The sequence below is a fragment of the Muscardinus avellanarius genome (genome assembly GCF_963383645.1).
Source record: "Muscardinus avellanarius genome assembly, chromosome: 8".
Lineage (NCBI taxonomy): Eukaryota > Metazoa > Chordata > Mammalia > Rodentia > Gliridae > Muscardinus > Muscardinus avellanarius.
The window spans coordinates 37,282,764-37,301,257 of NC_137794.1; the positions used below are offsets into that span (position 1 = coordinate 37,282,764).

At 36.7% G+C, this 18,494-nt stretch overlaps 2 protein-coding genes across 9 annotated transcripts in view; one reads left to right on the plus strand and one right to left on the minus strand.

The window, feature by feature from the left end:
* The window catches only part of IMPG1 (interphotoreceptor matrix proteoglycan 1), a gene marked incomplete at both ends in the record, with an annotated part of 162,788 nt that extends 161,816 nt beyond the window's left edge, over nucleotides 1-972 (plus strand). The window contains one exon of the mRNA XM_080700082.1: nucleotides 838-972. Within this exon, the coding sequence (XP_080556208.1) occupies nucleotides 838-972 (135 nt within the window). The remainder of the gene's footprint in view (nucleotides 1-837) is intronic.
* Nucleotides 973-6,707: 5,735 nt separating this feature from the next.
* The window catches only part of MYO6 (myosin VI), a gene marked incomplete at both ends in the record, with an annotated part of 121,049 nt that continues 109,262 nt past the window's right edge, over nucleotides 6,708-18,494 (minus strand). For 5 of the 8 annotated variants that reach the window (XM_080700720.1, XM_080700718.1, XM_080700716.1 and 2 more), the window contains 4 exons: nucleotides 6,708-6,907; nucleotides 7,438-7,656; nucleotides 10,902-10,928; nucleotides 14,234-14,365. In XM_080700720.1, the coding sequence (XP_080556846.1) occupies nucleotides 6,708-6,907; nucleotides 7,438-7,656; nucleotides 10,902-10,928; nucleotides 14,234-14,365 (578 nt within the window). The remainder of the gene's footprint in view (nucleotides 6,908-7,437; nucleotides 7,657-10,901; nucleotides 10,929-14,233; nucleotides 14,366-18,494) is intronic. The other 3 variants (XM_080700719.1, XM_080700717.1, XM_080700715.1) reach the window with 1 other exon arrangement.

The following is an 18,494-nucleotide window of genomic DNA, read 5'->3' on the forward strand; positions in this document are numbered from 1 at the left end:
ATACCTAGACTAGAATTAGTGTTATCCAGGTGTTTTTTTTAATGTCATTTGATGAAAAAATAATCTCTGCATCTTTCAAATGTCTCATTATCAAATATATTTACTGAAAATTCTTAATTTCAAAAATGATATGTACTATATTTATAGATTTATAATAAAACAAGATTTGTGTTTCACTAGCTATTTCCTCTAAACAACAACAAAAATCAGAGCAGAGGGTTGAACCCAGGGCATTCTATGTTAAGCTACACCTCCAGATCATTTTTATATTTTGTTCAGAAATAGGCTAAGTTCCTGAGGCTGGCCTCGAACCTGCAATCCCCCTCTATTTAGCCTCCTAAGTACTTGGGTTACAGGCATGTGAGACCACAGCCAACTCGACAATTTGAAGCAAGACATTTTCGTTATGCCAAAAGAGAGCAAAGTAGAAAACACTAGCAGCAACATCTAACAGTAAACTACCAAAATAAAGGCAAAAGATTTCCTAATGATGGGAACATATTTTGGTAAGTGGTATTCCCCCAAGGAGAAAGGATGCAAACCCTGGAAAATTCCTAAAGATGCACAACTTTTACCCCCAGTCCCAGCCCCAGTCATCCCTAAAAATGAAGGTCTACAGTGTAGAATGAAGACTTCACACTGGACACAGTGACCGGCGTCATATCAAATGGTGGCAAGGGATGTATCTACCCGCTTCTATAACCCTGTAACTTCCCAGAGAAAAATAGGAAGCTTGTGAGAAGCATGACTGGCCAAAGGCATGTGGAAAAAAAAATCCATCAAAGAAGAAAGTGAACAACCACTACCTATAACATGCTCTGACCCCCTATATTTTAGTTAAGGTATAATCAGTGCAGGGAATCTAATTTAGGTAATGAAGAAGGGTCCCACTTTACAGTAAGGAGCTGTTACTCTTTGGATCACACATCATTTGAATTCATCTACACCAAACGGTTAGAGAAGAGCTGGTGAGAAGAGACAGCCATTCTCCTTCCGCACTCGGAAGCCCCACCAGGAACCCTGGTAAGTGTCAGATCAGGGGCGTGGAGTAAACTATACAGAACAACTATATTCAAAGCCTTTGGAAGAAGGACTCTTCTTTGGGTCTCCATTTTTACATCCTGTGTCTTCTCACAAACAGGGAAGTAAGGGCCTGGGGAAAGGCAGTCGAGATTTGGTGTAGCTCCAATGTAGGCAGAATGGGTAGTGGTGGCTTACACACAGTTCTGCCTGTTCACTGCACAAAGATCACACAGGAGCCTCTTCTACACCTACAGGATCCCAGACTTTTCCAACTTCTTCCATCTGAGCTAAGCCAATAAGTGTAACATTTGCCACTTTATTTATGCCACCCTGTAACTGTATCAAAAGCACAAAATGGCCTGGTGTGGTGGCGCACACTTGTAATCCCCACGCTAGGGAGGCGGAGACAGGAGGATCGCGCAGGTTCGAAGTCAGCTGTGCTGGCTTAAGAGACCCTGTTTCCAAAAAAAAATATAAAATAGGTCTGGGAGTGTAGCCCGGAGGTAGAAGGGCTTCCAGGAACCCCAGTACCACCAAAAAAATAAATAAATAAATAAATAAAAAATTAAAAAGCACAAAATGTAAGAGGAAGTTCTATATAGAAAGTATTTATAGCCAGGTGTGGTGGCGCACATCTGTAATCCTAGCATTCGGAAGGCAGAGACCAGAGGATTGTAGTTCGTGGACAGCCTCAGCTACTTAGCCAGGCCCTTCACAACTCAGAGAGACACTGTTTCAAAAAAATAAAAAGACTAAAAAGTAGGCCTGGGGTGTAACTTGGAGGTAGAATTCTCCTGGGTTCCCTCCCCAGTACTTCAAAAAAAAAAAAGAAAGCATTTATTTGTATTTCCAATACATCAATATTTTAGGAGAGTATTAGTATTAGATACACATTTTCATGAAATGAAAAAAATTAAGTAACAACTGCAAAAAGACAAACTTTCAAAAGTGGTAAGTAGCGAATTAATCAGCCTATTTGTGATTTGAAGATAAGATTTTGCATTGGTACAAATCAGGATTAAAGAATCTCCTTTTGAATGTGCATTAATTTTTCCTGATTATCCCCTGAAAAATTTTGGAGACAAACTTTATATATAGTTTAGTGATGAGGAAAAATAAAAACCCACTGCTTTTAATTTAACTGTATTAAAAAATGTGGTCCTAGATGGGCGTGGTGGCGCACGCTTGTAATCCCAGCATTCAAAAGGCTGAGACAGGAGGATCACAGTTTGTGGACAGCCTCAGCTACTTAGTGAGGTCCTTTGCAACTCAGTGAGACCCTTTTTCAAAGTAAAGAATAAAAAATAGGGCTGGGAGTGTAGCTTGGAGGTAGGATGCCCCTGTGTTCCATCCCTAGTACCACAAAAAAAAAAAAAAAAAAGTGCTCTTGGCACAAATAAGCTCTACTCAAAACACCTCCACTTCAAACTTCCATGACACTCATGTACAGAATGCCAACTTGCTGCTGGGCATCTTCAGCATGGCGTGCCATTCTTATGAATTCATACACCAGGTGTGTCCTGATCCAAGCCTAACAACCACACAATTCTTTCTAAATCCTAGCAAAGACCGAGACGTACTTAGTTGCCTAAAATGTACCAGTGTTCAGTGTTTTCCAAATGGGAGTGTAGTACTCAGGGGCACATGACCTTCCCTTCGCTCCCACCTCTGCTTTTCTCTTTCATAATTGCTACAGCTCCTCTTTATTATCATTTCTAGATATCCTCTGTCCTCCCTTCCTCTTCAGTGTATCTTCTGGGAGAGACAACACTCAATACTTGTTACCTTTATTTTTATTTTGGTGATACTGGGGTTCCTGGAAACCCTTCTACCTCTGGGCTATACTCCCAGACACCTATTTTTTATATATTTATTTGGAAACAGGGTCTCTTAAGCCAGCGAGGCTGGCTTCGCGATCCTCCAGTCTCCGCCTCCCAAGCTCAGGGATTACAAGCGTGTGCCACCCTTTAGTAATGATAAACAGTAAACAGTAACTTGTCACACCTGAAGAGGACAAGGGAAATAGCTCTTTGTTCAAGTCCTCAGGGGGCTGCTAAAAATGTTTGCTTACTTATATCTTTTTTTGTGGTCTACAACTACTATTAGTTGACCACCCTGGATTTCTGTCACCATTTCCATATAAGGAAGTAGGTCCATCACTAACACTGTATTGATTGATTCATTCAATAAATATTCCACTGAATTCAAGTGCTCTTAAGCTACCTGAAATAAAGAAAACAAAAGGTCTACACATTTGGATTCCCCTGAGAACCATAGTAATAACCTGTGAGTGAAAATATCTTTCTAAATACCCAATGAGGAGCTGAGGATCTGGCTTAGTGGTAGATGGTTTGCTTACCATGTGTAAAGCCCTGGGTTTAATTCTCAGCACCACAAAAAAAGAAATCCAATTCATAAAACTCTACAAATAATAAGTATGCATTATTATTCTTGCCTGTACAGTACCACAAACATCACCTATTTTCTCAAGATTTTTTCTTTGTTGCACATAAAACAGAAGGATTCAGTAGGCTACTGGAAAAAAATGACCCATAAAAAGTCATTCTAGAAGCTAAATGAGAGTAGCAACAGAATGTCTTTTGTGATGGTTTGTGTTCCTATGTTATTTTACTTTTTCTTCAACCCCCTAAACCCTGAGAAGGTGCCATCTCTTCAACTCTGCAACAAATGCTGTGTTCTCTTAACATGTGGATTAGACATGTCCTGCTCTCAGCAAGTACTCCTGTCTCATAAAACATCTCTCAACTGAGCTGGTGGAACAAGGGATTTTGTTGTACTTGAACTGAATGTGAAAATCTTTTTTCTTCTCTCTTTAACATTTTCTTTATGCCTACCCTTGCAAAGCACACACTAGGTATGGACAGGAAAAAAGAATTGAGGAGACGAACATTAAGAGAGGTTAGTTTTTTACATGCAGTACCCTGGTTTAAACTTTTCATTTTAAATCACAATTAAAATGAATGATTGAAGTTGGGCTTGGTGGTGCACGCTTGTAATCCCAGCATTATTTGGGAGGCTGAAACAGGAGGATCCAGGTTTGCAGACAGCCTCAGTTACTTAGTGAGGCCCTCTGCAACTTAGTGAGACCCTGTTTCAAAATAAAGAATAAAAACTATCTCTAAAAGACACAATGTACTTAAACATATCGAAGTCAATCACTAAGCCAAGCAAGGGAGGGAGGGACGGGGAGGGAATGGGGATTGGGTAGGGATTAAATCAGCGATGAGTACATGTTTGTACACACAAGTTTTTTACCCCAATAAGTTGTATGAATATAATGCACCAATAAAAAAAAATAAAAATAAAAATAAAAAAACTAGGGCTGGAGGTGTAGCTCAGAGGTAGAATGCCCTTGGGTTCCATCCCCAGTACCACAAAAAAAAAAAAAAAAAGACTGAAGACTGATTGAAGTATGAGGTAATTAACTTTTGACTCCTACAGTTTTCACCGCCATTCATAGGCTGGATCATGAGCACGAGGAAGAAGCTGAGGCGCCATCTTTTAGGGCACCATTTCTGCTATTTCCTCTCCAATGTTGACAGGGCCCTACGTTTCTCCGGCAAAAGTTCTTGTGTTTGTATTCACATCTCTTGTATGTAGGTTATTCTCTAAGTCTACCTGAATTAGAGCAGTTCTCCTGGTAGGCAAAATTAACTCAGGAAACTATTTAAAACACATAAATTCTAGGACAGCTGGGTGACATAATTAGAAGCAAAACGGCTTAAGATTAAGTATAATTTTATTAGCTATCAGAGTCAAAAACCAAAAAGCCTTCTAACAATGCTTTGCTGTGATATATTTCTTACAAATTCTTCAAAGTCATTAAGTTCTCTCATTATAAAAATTTTAACCTTCTAGATTTTCCCTCTGGTGCCTACTCATAGATTTAGGAGATACATAAAACTACTCCTGAAGACGGAATTAAAGTGACAAGTCATTAAAAATCAATTTGGTTGTTATATTTCATTCAAGAATTTTACTCATTACTGGTTAGGAAATAAAGCTTACCATTCACTATCCTGCACAAATAAAAATACCATTTAAAGGCACAAAATGGAAGAGAGAAAACAGGTGATTTATTTAGTAACTACATATTCTGTCACCAATCACAGGAACCAAATGACCAAGGATGGGCAAATCTAAGCAGTGATAGAGTCTCCAAAGATAATCACATTCACATTCTGGATTAATAGCACAGACAGGGCCATTTAACTTTCTTAACACAATATAATCATTTGCACAGCATCATAATAAATAAATATTTCTGTACTAAGACATATTATGAGAGAAGCAATTCTGAAAACTGAGTCTGTGGCTCCCTCCCAAACACTGAACTAGTCATCTGGGAAATATTTTCCTAATGGAGATACTCTTTCTAGGAAAAAAAAAAACCTAAAAATTTCATTTCAAAGATTAGGGTATTTAAAAGTCAGAAAAAATGGTGCAGAGAATTATTTTACACTCTAACTTTATTCTAAAATACAAACAAGACTCCTTAGGATTATACCAACATAACTCCTTGATATATTTTTGTCTCTAAAATCCCAATATTAAAGTCACACATATTAGACTTAAACCTACTAACATTTGATCAAAACTAATAGCACACAAAGGAAACTTTTTTTAAAATTATCTGCTCCATGAAACAAGCAATTACTAAGTACAAGGGCTTCTGAATTACAAAGCTTATAAAACAGCTCTACAATTACCCAAATCTCAAAGACTAAAAAAGACACTAGGAAAAAAAAAAGATGTTTGAAGTAAAACACCAGCTCAAATCATAAGAAACAACTTGGACAAGATTCTGATATAAAAATCACAACTGAGATGAAGTTGAAAGAACACTTGAGTTTAGTCCAGTTAAACCACAGTGTTTCCCTTTCTAAACAAACATAACTCTGAACTTTTAGGCATTTAAACAATCTGAATTTATTTTATTTGTTCATGAATATTCTGGTAGTAATATACAATTTGATAAAAAAAAAAAAGAAAAACAAATCAGTGTTGAAAACTGGTAGTGCCTCCTTTGTCATAAGAATACATTAAATAGATTAGGCCTCTTTCCAGAATTCTGGAACTTGGGGATATAGTTTCATCCAAACTAAGACACAATGCAAAGGAGAGAAAAAAAAAAAAGCCAGAATTTCCATCTTCCTTCTTTGATGGAAATTTCCATGAGTTTCTGAAAAAGTGTAAAAAAAATAGTTTTCCAGACCAAAAGTATCAGTGTTTTGATCATTTTAAGTACCTTGATTCTTATAAGAAAATTAAGGTCACATTAATCCATTTATGTGGTACTGTGTCATCCTTAAAAAGTATTTTGAAAACTTTACAAAGTTATCTTTTCCTTGAGAACAACCATGATGGGCTTAAGGTAGTCTGCTGGCAAAGAATGACAGGTGTCAGAATTGGTCCAAGTGTAATAAACATTAGAATAATAAGAGGCTTAAGAGTTTAAACTGGATACAGGAAAATAAATTTTAGGTCCCAAATTTACCACTATAACTTTAACCTTACAGAAATTAACAAAAAGCCATGGTTAATAAAATCTGTTCACCTTGCATATGCAATTCTATTATGAGCAAGGAAGAGTTAGATCTCTTGGGCACACTTCCTGCCTGGCGTCACGGCCAGGGCTCCCCGCTTAGGCTAGCTTGCAAGCGCTACTTTAGCAGATTCTGCAGCATGGCTGTCGCGTAGGTGGGCCGCGCCTGCCTGCTCTCAATGGCATTCTGAAGGTACTGAATGCCTCCACAGCGTTCCCAGATCTCTTCAAACTGCCTTGGCAAAATCTCAGCACCACGCTTCCGAGTCAGGCCAGTCTCTTCAAGGTTCAGCTCACACATCTCCATGTCATCCTTCCCTGCATATGGGAGACATCAGGAAGTTACCATTTCTCTTCTCAGAACCTTATTTGTGAATGTTATTCCTAAAGCATCTATCAATTCTCTTAAACTTAAAAACTTAAAACTGTATTTTCTCTAAGATAGAGATCTACTTAATGAATTCATCAAAAACAACTGTAATTTGTCCCTCACTAAGGATCCTTTCAAAACTGATAAACACCCCAAATGATCAAACAAGTAATCGAGATTAATAAAAATATCACCTCTCCTCAAGCTATTACAGAACAATAGATATAACTAAACTTCAGTGAAACGTGTCTTAGGACATAGACAAATTTCTACATACTCCCCAAGGATATAACTAACCGAAGCAAGTTCACATTATAAACCAGTTCATCCTCAATAAAAGGAAATGTGATTTCAATGCCAAACTCCATCATTCACCTCAAACTAAATGAATTATTACATCGTATGTTAAAATGCTTCCTTCAAGGCGTTTATAATCCTTTTTTGTCCTGTATGTTTTTTTCATGTTAACCATACACACCGGCCACAAGAAGGATGGGTGGCTTATCTGGATGGAGCTCCATCTGCCGGGCAATCCAGGGTCCATCAAAATGGGCATACCACCAGCCCTTTTTCTTACTCTGAGGGTCTTTGTACTGGTCAGCAGGGCGGATGAATGGGATTCGGAAGAAACGCTGCTGCCGGTTCATTTCAATCTCCTGCTGCCTAGCAGGAAGCTGAACTGCTGGATTCTGCTGAGCTATTACACAGAACAAGGAAAGTCAATCAGCAGCTCAAGGGAAAAGAAAACACCCTTTAATCCTAAAGTGAACAAAGGATTTAAACAATAAAGGGAGGAGGTTCTTACCAGTAAACTAAAATGTGAATATTAATTCCCTAAAGATGAGCTCAATTCAGTGTTATTTCTTAGAATTGTTTTTCTTTAAAGAAGTTCTTTGGCATTGTACACACATACACACAACCACAAACACCACCACCATCAACAATAAAACCATAAGCATATTCCCACAAACGAACATTATTGATAACCTGAAGGAAACTCATGTGGCAGGAAAGCAAACCGGCATTATTTACTAGATTTATATTTTCTCTTAAAAGATTTCAAATGAAGACCGCAAAGTAACTTCTGTTAGGTTACTTATAATAAAATAAAATAAACAGTAATTTTAAAAATCTGAAAGATATATCACAATTTCCACAAACAGTGGAAACCATATAATAAAAATATTCCCTTTTACCAACTGATTTTAGGATTTCAAATGCCCAAGATAACACAGATATCACAGGGTTGAAAAAAAATTAATAATGATATTTATATGAACTCCTAACAAATCACTAAAATACCCGATGGCAGTAAGCATGAATCTTTAAAATGCACTTATTTTCAAATCAGATTTCTCTTGGGCTAAAAATCCCCTGAATTAACTGGAAAGGCCATAATAATTGGTTCTTCTCACTAAGAGGAAAGAAACATCCTTGATATTCTGCTAACACTATGCAATGCACACATATTAATCGTTCTTCCCTTGCTCAATTTTCATTACTGAGCAATTAAATTTTAATTTACTCTACAAGTGTAAACATTCCCTGGGAGGAGTGACTTTATATTTTTAATGGTATAATTTTGGTAAGCCTGTTTAATGTGATTTATACTCACAACTTTAAAAGTGAACCAACCCTGCACAGTCTGAATGCATGCCAATTTCAATATGATCCAAATAAAAATTTTTAAAAAGTGGACCAACCATTTAATGCAGTTCCAGGAATCTTAGTATGAAAATGAAAGTATGTCAATTAAAAATTGGATGATATAAAAATCAAGAACAGTCTGTGGCTTTTGGAAGAATTTTTAAAGACTGAAAGGACAAAAATACTCAACTATAACTCTCCTTTGTTTGTTTGTTTGTTTGTTTCTTTGTTATTGTGCTGAAGATTGAACCTGGGGGGCATCTACCTCTGAGCTACACCACAGGCTTATTTTATTTTTTATTTTAAAACAAGGTCTCACTAAGTTGCTGAGGCCAACCTCGAACCTGCAGTCCTCCTGTCTCAGCCTCCCAAGTACTGGGATTACAGACATGCGCCACAACACCTGGCTTTAACTTCACTTTTTATACCAAGAAACAGCAAAACAGTTATGACAGTTGAATTTATTTATTTGTAAGACAGAGAAAGAAAAAAGCAGTTAGCAAAGCTATATGTCTATGAAAGAATGAGAGAAAGCCAGTTTTGTTAGTGTAAACACCCATATCACCTTTAGCATATTAACAGAGATGTATGTACTTATTTATTCTTTTGTTCCTGTTCCCCTATAAAGGTACCTACAGTTCATTGATTATACTGGGAGTTAAGTAAATACCTATTTTGCAGAAAATATGCTAACTCAACACTAAAACACTTAAAAGAATAAAAAAAAAACTTGCCTTCATCTTAAGTAGTGAATTAAAATTGAACATCCAGTTGATTAGAAGTTTACTACAGCACTGATAGTTGTCCATTAACTTAAAATTTTCTTTTAAAATAACAGTCTCCTGTAACTTAATATATTTAGTAAAATTAAGAAAATAAAGTCTCTGGCCAGGTGCGGTGGCTCACCCTTGTTATCCCACTACTTGAGAGGATGAGATAGGAGATCACAGGTTTGTGGCCAGCCTCAGCTACTTAGGTGAGGCCCTCCACAACTTAATGAGACCCTATTTCAAAATAAAGGATAAAAAATAGGGCTGGGGTATGGCTCAGAGGTAGATGGCCTTGGGTTCAGTCCCCAGTACTGCAAAAAAGGAGGAGGAGGAAGAGGAGGAGGAGGAGGAGGAGGAAGAGGAGGAGGAGGAAGAGAGAAAAGAAAAGAAAAAAAAAAAAGAAAGTCTCTGGTAATGTAGAAAACACTAACAGGGAGAACTGAAATGTTGTTCAGGAAGGCTAGAAACTAGTGTCTATCTGAAAAATTTTAAAAATACAGACATTAATTAGCTGGAAACTAATCTAAACAACTTTTGTTCACAACCAAGTGCACTATCCTCAAAAGTGTAAAATAAGTTTCAAATATAACCCTTTAAATGTTGAGAAGCATTAAAAAAAAATCTGGCCCAAACACTTGGCAAATAAACAGAGTATCATATCGAAATCATTATTGCTTAACTGATTCAAGAAGAAATGTACTGTATACTAAGGTGACCCAAAGCTTCTAAATTATACAAGAATGTGCACCATAGGAAACTATACAAGTAAAAAAATATTCTACTATTCCCATTAGGAGGTTTCACTACTAAATTTGTGCACATTTCCATAAAAAAAAACCCTCAAATTTCTTTGGATAAAAATTCAGAAAGCATGGCAGTGTTTGAAAATACAGAGTTTGAAACCAGCACCTGAAAGTTAGTTTTTATTCTAAAAGATCAGCTGCTGTATTAAGATACAGTTTTGCTACAATAGGAATTGTATGTATATACTCACAGTTTAAAATGCTAGTTTTTTGTTGTTGTTTTTTGTGTGTGGTACTGGGGTGGAACCCAGGAGATTTTCTACCTCTGGGCTATACTCCCAGACCTATTTTTACTTTATTTGGAAACAGGGTCTCACTAAGTTGCTTAGTTAGAGCCTCACCAAGTTGGGGAGAGCCTCACTCAGTAGCTGAGGCTGGCTTTGAACCTGTGCGATTCTCCTGTCTCAGCCTCCCAAGCACTGGGATTACAAGCGTGCGCCACCACACCTGGCTTAAAAATGCCAGTTATTTTTAAATGGAAGTAATTTGATAAAACAACAGAATAATTTAATTCAATTTTGTTCTGCATATGCATTTTGGAATGGCTCAAAAACATCATCTCAGGTTAAAATTTATCTTAAATACTTTAGATAGACCAACTTTAATAAAAGTACAATTCCACTTAAAATTGTAGCAAAACAATGTCTAACAGAAGTTAGTACTTTATAGAGTATTTTAAACCATCTTCCAGTTAGCTCATGAGTTACCACCCATTGACTTACGTGAATTGTTCAAAAATGGTGCAAAATCTGTGAACAAATATTTTATGTTGAAAAAAGATAAAAATGCCAAAACTGTTAAATGAGCGTTTTCTAATTTATAAATCCATCTCATCAATTGAGGTGGTGACTAACAAGTAAACATCCTATCTACAAACCAAATACTCTCAGATTTACCTATAAGTGCTGCTTCTGGATTTAAAAATAAATAAATAAATAAATAAATAAGGCTACTTTAGATATTTTGTTTGAGGCACAGGTGAAGAGGACCATAATTTAAAAATCAAACTTTATTTGTAATTTTGAAACACAGCAATATCAAAAGAAAAACCCAGCACAATGACTTAACAGACATAGTGCTTTTCTCGTACACTAAGTATGTTTTAATTTCTTCAAATATTCCAACTCTTACACTAATGCCATTTTTGTTTCAGGAACTATAAAATTATTTATAAAACCATTATTGGAGACAATTAGATTTACTGAACAATTTGATACTGCCCTTAAAAATTACTTGAAACTCCTTCTATGCAGTAGATGAGATAAGAGCATGCTCCTTGGGTAGGGGTATGAAGGCTTCTCACTCATTGCTATGAGTTTACCATGATTTGTCAAATGTTTATGTTGGTAGTCAATGAGAGCAAGTTTTTTTTTTGTTAATCAAATCACTTTTCAAGTTAATGAATTCTAATCCTAAATATTAGACTACACAGCAGTTCCTTTGAGGGGTGTTTAGGAAACACCTAGGTACAGAATTGTCTCTACTGAGCTGCCCAGCATCATGATGCACTTTGCCTCTGCACACAGCTATGCTCTTGTGTCAGGCTTACCTTATATGAAGAAAAAACACAGAGAAAATTAAGATAATTACTTTTCAGAGATGTCAGATTTTATACTGAAATTAGCTCATGAAAAGTTATTTGAAGGCTAAAAATACATAGATTGTGTTTACATAAAATTCCTAAATTTACTCATACACATGTATAAGACTCTTAGGAAAGTTTATTCTAATTTGCTCTTTTATTCTCCCAAATAAATCATGAACAAGAAGAGCACTCACTCTTCAACATGGCTCATCTTGCTGAACATTTGAGGCAAAGTTAGACAAATAAGGCATTAAAGTTTGGCTCAAAAATACATAAAATGTTGGTAATTGATTTTAAATCTGTGGGCCAAGTATAATATTGATTTCTTCTTGTTTTAAGTACAACCACCAGACATATAAATTTTGAGATAAAACATAATGAAAGTCTGTCTGGGTAAAGGTAATAATTAGAACACTTACAGCTAAAAGGTTTATAGCTACAAAAAATATCCCACTGATACTGTTTATAAAACAAAGGCAACTTTTGACAGAAACTCAGGATATAGACAATGAACAGGGAATGGAATCATCAATAAGCAGAGAAAAAAATTTAAATTGGAAAAGAAAGTGGTGGTCATAATGTTTAGTGGGGCCTGTGTCTGCCATTTTTTAGTTATAGGCCATCTCGCTCCACAGTGTTGAGTCTGCCTGAAGTCACCCCTTGAGCAGTCACTGGCATTAACATCTTCCTTATTAGTAACAATATTGCCCTCAGACAGGCATGGTGGCTCAGACCTGTCATCCCAGCAACTCAGTAGCCTGAGCTGAAGGATCACAAGTTTTAGGCCAGCCTGGGTAACCTAGCAAGACTATCTCAAAATTTAAAAAAAGAAAAAGAAAAAGAAAAAACACTAAGGATGTACCTCAGTGGTAAAATACCCCTAGGTTCAAACCAAAAAACAATATTGTCCTTAATCTTTTCTTTCAACAACTTGGAAACACTAAAATTCCACCACTGATTTGATTTTATTCAATTACTGCTTTTATTTAATAGGAAAGTGGTGAGAAAACAAAAATACTTCCAAGAGCTCATTTTCTAAGTAACTTGGGCCATGAATTACTAAACTACTGTCAAGCATGGAAAATACAATTCTTAAAAAAAAAAAAGACAATAGATATTTCACCTGCTGACACCCTGACATTAACTAGAATTAAACTGATAAATTATGATAACATGAAAGTAGCAAGCTAAACTAATAATAAGACTGAAATTACAAAACAAATATCACAAATATTCTCAGTTAATGTGTAAAGCCTGTGCTTTTTCTAGTTTTTATCTACCCTGCACCATTTTCAAAATTCAGGTGTACACTTGGCCTTCTGCATAACAAGATCCCAGTCAAAAAATCAAATCTTGTTCCAGGCAAAACACTAGTCTGAACCAAGTTAACATTTTTCACTCTTATACTTTCATGATGTTATAAATAAAGTAATGTTTGCCGGGCATGGTGGCGCACGCTTGTAATCCCCGCACTTGGGAGGCAGAGACAGGAGGACAGCGCAGGTTCGAAGCCAGCCACACGCGCTGGCTCAGGAGACCCTGTTTCCAAATAAAAATGTAAAAACAGGTCTGGGAGTGTAGCCCGGAGGTAGAAAGGCTTCCAGGAACCCCAGTACCACCACCAAAAAAAAAAAAAAAAGTAATTTTTGCAGTAACTTTTTTAAACAAAGAAATCACAGTGTTAAAGGAGAACATATAAACCATTTCTTTTCTTTTTGTAATCTAGAATCCTATCCTGAGAGAAACTGGAAGGTACTATTGCCTACATAAAAAATGAACTACATTAAATTTAAAAATAATAAAAATTTTAGAAAATTTAAACAGGATCTTTTTTACCAAGTATAAAAATATTCACTTTCTTATATGAAAATCATTTAATATATGAAGTTAATCAGTTTATATTTTCATATGTAATCTTGATGTATGTGTGAAAAAATGTTTACAATAAGAGTTACTCCACAACTCTTCAGTACAGACAAGAGAATTCTTTTTTTTTTTTGGTGGTACTGGGGGTGGAACCCAGAGGCTTTCTACTTACGGGCTATACTCCCAGACTCATTTTATATTTTATTTGGAAACAGGGTCTCAGGTCTCACTAAATTGCTGAGAGCCTCACTAAGTAGCTGAGGCTGGCTTCAAACCTGCGAACCTGCATGATCCTCCTGTCTCAGCCTCCCAAGCGTGGGGATTACAAGCGTGCGCCACCACGCCCGACTGACAAGAAAATTCTTACCTCTAGAATTTATTTTAAAAAGTAATTTCAATATAGCTTAGCAAATATGACTTTAAAGATATATTCAGCAGAAATAATGCCATAAAAACCAGGCTGCCACTGTGGTATTATGTTCAATGGATTATAGTCTACAGTAAGAAGCAATTTATATTACATTTACCCAAAATCATATATAATTACATGTTTTATATATATATACTTTGGAACATCAAACAAAAGTACAGATTTGTTTTTACCATAATCAGTAACAGACTTTGGAGCACGTTGCTCTGTTTCAGTATTTCTCTTCTTGTTCTTAGATTTCCAAGCATGGTACACTTTTAGTCTTCTATGAAATTCTTCTCTGCAAGCTGCCAGGAGCTCAATATCTATTGATTACATAGAAAGTCCCCCCAAAAAGTTAGCATCTTAATTTAGTCATCAAACATAATTCTTCCATGCATAAATATATACTGTGTATGCATGTATATATATACATATATAATTTTGTTTTAATGTTTTAAACTTAATAGCACAAAATCAAAAGTAAGTTAATTACTCATAAAGATTAACATTTTATAATATTTGTGTGTGTGTGTGTGTGTGTGTGTGTGTGTGTGTGTGTTACCTGGGATGAAACCTAGGGGTCTTCTATCTATAGGCTACACCCCCTTACCCTTTTTTTTTCTTTTGCGTTACTGAGGACGAAACCCAGGGGTATTATATCTTCGAGCTACACCCCTAGCACAGTTTCTTAGTCTTTTTGTTCTTTAAAATAGGATCTGAGTTGTGAAGAGCCTTGCTAAATAGCTGAGGCTGTCCACAAACCACTATTCTCAGGTCTCTGTCTCCTGAATGCTGGGATTACAAGCGTGTGCCACCACCCCCGGCTACATTTTTTTTTTTAAGAAACAAGATCTTGCTAAGCTGCTGACAGCCTCACTACATTGCTGAGGCTGGCTTTGAACCTGCGATCTTCCTATCTCAGCCTCCCAAGTACTGAGATGACAAGTGTGTGTCACCACACCTAACTAAACCTTTATATCTAAAGAGTGTTTTCTCAAACATTATTATCTTAGCTGGGCATGGTGGCACACGCTTGTAATCCCAGTGCTTGGGAAACTGAGACTGCAAGATTTCAGGTTCGAAACCAGCCTCAACTACTTAGTGAGGACCTCTGTAACTTAGTGAGACCCTGTTTCAAAACAAAGAATAAAAAAAATAGGGAATGGACTTCCGGGAAGATGGCGACCGAGAAAAGCGGGGCTTAAGAGCCCCGCTAACAACCAATCTTCATTACCACAAAATCAGTGCCTTTCATAGCCAGAAACACCATCACCAGAGGAAAAAAAAAAATCACCAGGCTCCAGAGAGAAAGCAGACTGAGAACAGAGCTCAGAGCCACAGAGGAGATACACCGGCCTCACGCCCGAGGACGCGGCAGCAGCGCCATACTGCAGGCGGCAGCAGCGAATTCACCGGACGGCTACAGCAAGCCGAGGTGAGCCACTACGGAACAGCCAGGCGGGATCTTTTGGCGCAGGGAGCATCTAAAGCTCCCAGTGGCTGAGCTCAGCACACGCTGCAGGGACTCAGAGTGGAACTCAAAACCAGAGAAGAAAAAATACGCCAGCCTCACGGCCGAGGGCGTGACAACAGCGCCATATTGCCACCGGCGGCAGCAGCAGCGAATTCAACGAGTCCAGTACAGCTACATCTGCGAACTCAAGAACAGTGAGTCAAATTGCGGGCCACAGAGGAGAAATCCCAGTACTGTACTCCCTGAGACTTGACCCAGTGGGGGAGGGGCGGTGACAGAGATATCACACCATAGGAGAACGTGCAACCTGGCACCCCCCATAGTCTAAAGCAGCCTCTATCGACTCTTTGGGTCGGAGACTCTGTGATACAACCCAGTAAAGGAGTAGTGGGGTCAGAGATACTACAGACTCGAGATCCAGAGCACCTTAAGTGAAGTCATAGTGACCCAAGGGAAGAACCCAGAGAAGGCACAAACTTCCAAAATCATGGGAAAGAGAAATAACAATGGAGCAATGAATGCCCACAACCCCACAACATCAGAACCCGATAAAACAGAAATTCAGAGATTTCTAGAAGATCAAAGCAGGAAAATAACTGTAGAAATAATAGAGGTGCTTCGAAAAGAACTCAGAGAAAGCCAAAAAGAGATAAAGGATGCAATTAATGAAGTAAAGGCCTCAATTCAAAGCACAAACAACCGATTAGACCACATGGAGAACAGAATCTCGCTCCTAGAAGATGATCATTCCAAAAATGAACGCATAGTTTCTAATCTAGAAAAAAATATCCGACAGCAGGAATCTGACATTGAAGAAATATGGGCCCATTTTAAGAGAGCTAACCTAAGAATAATTGGAATACAGGAGGGAAAAGAAGGTAAAACCAAAGGGATCAATAATCTCTTCAAGGAAGTAATAGCAGAAAATTTTCCAAACATAGAGCAAGAGGTTGATACACAGGTCCAGGAAACTTATAGAACTCCCTTTAGACAGGATCAGAGAAGAGGATCCCCACGCCACATAATTGTCAAAATGACCAATGTGGAAGCCAAGCAGAGAATCTTAAAGGCAACAAAAGCAAAGGGCCAAGTGACATTCAGAGGCAAACCAATTAGAATCACTCCAGACTTCCCAAACCAAGTCATGAGAGCCAGAAGGGCTTGGAGTAACATATTCCAAACTCTGAAAGAAAACAACTTCCAGCCAAAAATTTCCTACCCAGAAAACTTTCTATCAAATTAGATGGAGAAATAAGAAGCTTCCATGACAAACAGAAACTGAAGGAATTTATGTCTTCAAAACCAGCACTAGAGAAAATACTCAAAGAGATTAACTACAAAGAAGAAATAGGTAACACACACCAGAACCAGAGAAACAAGAGTTTCCATCCAACAGACAACTAAGATTGGTTATCTGTGGAGATTCATTATTTATGTTAGTCTTTTACCTATCTCTAAAGGGTATTGTTTGCCTTTATTGTTGTTAATTTTTAGGATGTCTAATTGGAATATTAATATACCTTCAGATATAGCATTTGGAAATATTTTATCCCATTCTATTAGTAACTTTTAACTCTGTTTACATTGTCTTTGGATATACAATATTTTTTTTATTTTTTAGGGAGTTTGTATACTCTTCTGTTGCCTGTGCCATTGAAATCATATCCAAGAAATCACTGCCAATTTCAGTGTTGTGAGGTTTTATGACCCAGATTTTCTTCTAAAAGTTTATAGTCTTAAGATTTATATTTATGTCTTTTATCTATTTTGAGTTAATACTTGTATATGGGATTAGGTAAGGGTCCAATTTTATTCTTTTCCATGTAATTATTATTTTTCAACAATATTTAGTTAAAAGATTATTATTTCCACCACCAAATGTTCGTGGAAACCTTGTCAAAAACAACTTGACAATATAGGGAAGAATTTAGCTCTAGGCTTTTATTTAACTCCAATGGTTTATATATCGGCCTTTAGAACAGTACCACACTGTTTCAATTATTGTAGCTTTATATGGTTTGAAATCAGAAAATATATATCTTCTAGCTTTGTTCTTTTTCAAGATCGTTTTGGGTATCTAGAGTCCATATACTATATTAGGATAGATTTTTTTTCTGAAAAATAAATATATAAATATATGATACTTTCACCTAAAAAAAAAAGAAAATAAATATTCTCTGGTAAGAAAGAAAGCAAAAAGAAATATTGAAATGTCATCTTTAAGTCATCAAAAGCTTGGTATCAGACAAATGAAACTGTTATGTGAAATTATCATTTTTAATTTAGGATAAATTGCTATAATACTAGATGTCAACCACTAAGCCAAGCATGGGAAGGAGGGATGGGGAGAGAATGGGGTGGGGATCGGGTGGGGGCTGACTGGGCGATGTGTGCTTGTATGTCTACAAAAGTTTGTATCCCACTATGATGTATGAATACAGTGCACCAATAAAAAAAAAAATAGGGCTGTGGGTATAGCTTGGAAGCAGAATGCCCCTGGGTTCAATCCCCAGTACCACACACACTAAATAAAATTATCTTATATAATTTGTTCCATACAGAACCCTAGATTAAAAAGGTCTTCTCTATATAAATAAACTGAACCAAAAAGGTTACTAATAGAATAAAAATGTTATTGTGTGCAAACATAAGCCATATATAAACGAAACATTCCTTATGTTCACAATTATACTTACTGATGAGTACATACTGTATTATACTCCTTCTGAATATATTATACTCAGTTAAAAAGATAAGAACTTAAAGAGACATTCTGTCCAATTATGCTGTATTTGTTTCTAGTGAGTGTCCTGAATTCAAACACTATATTTTAAACAAGAACATAACTATGTGGGATTGCCTAGATATGGTATTTTATACAGTTATCCTGCTGGTAGAAAAACAGCTTCAAAAAGAAAGGAATGCATTGCTATTTGTTAACTGCATTCATGAACCAAAAGATTCAGATATACAGGTAT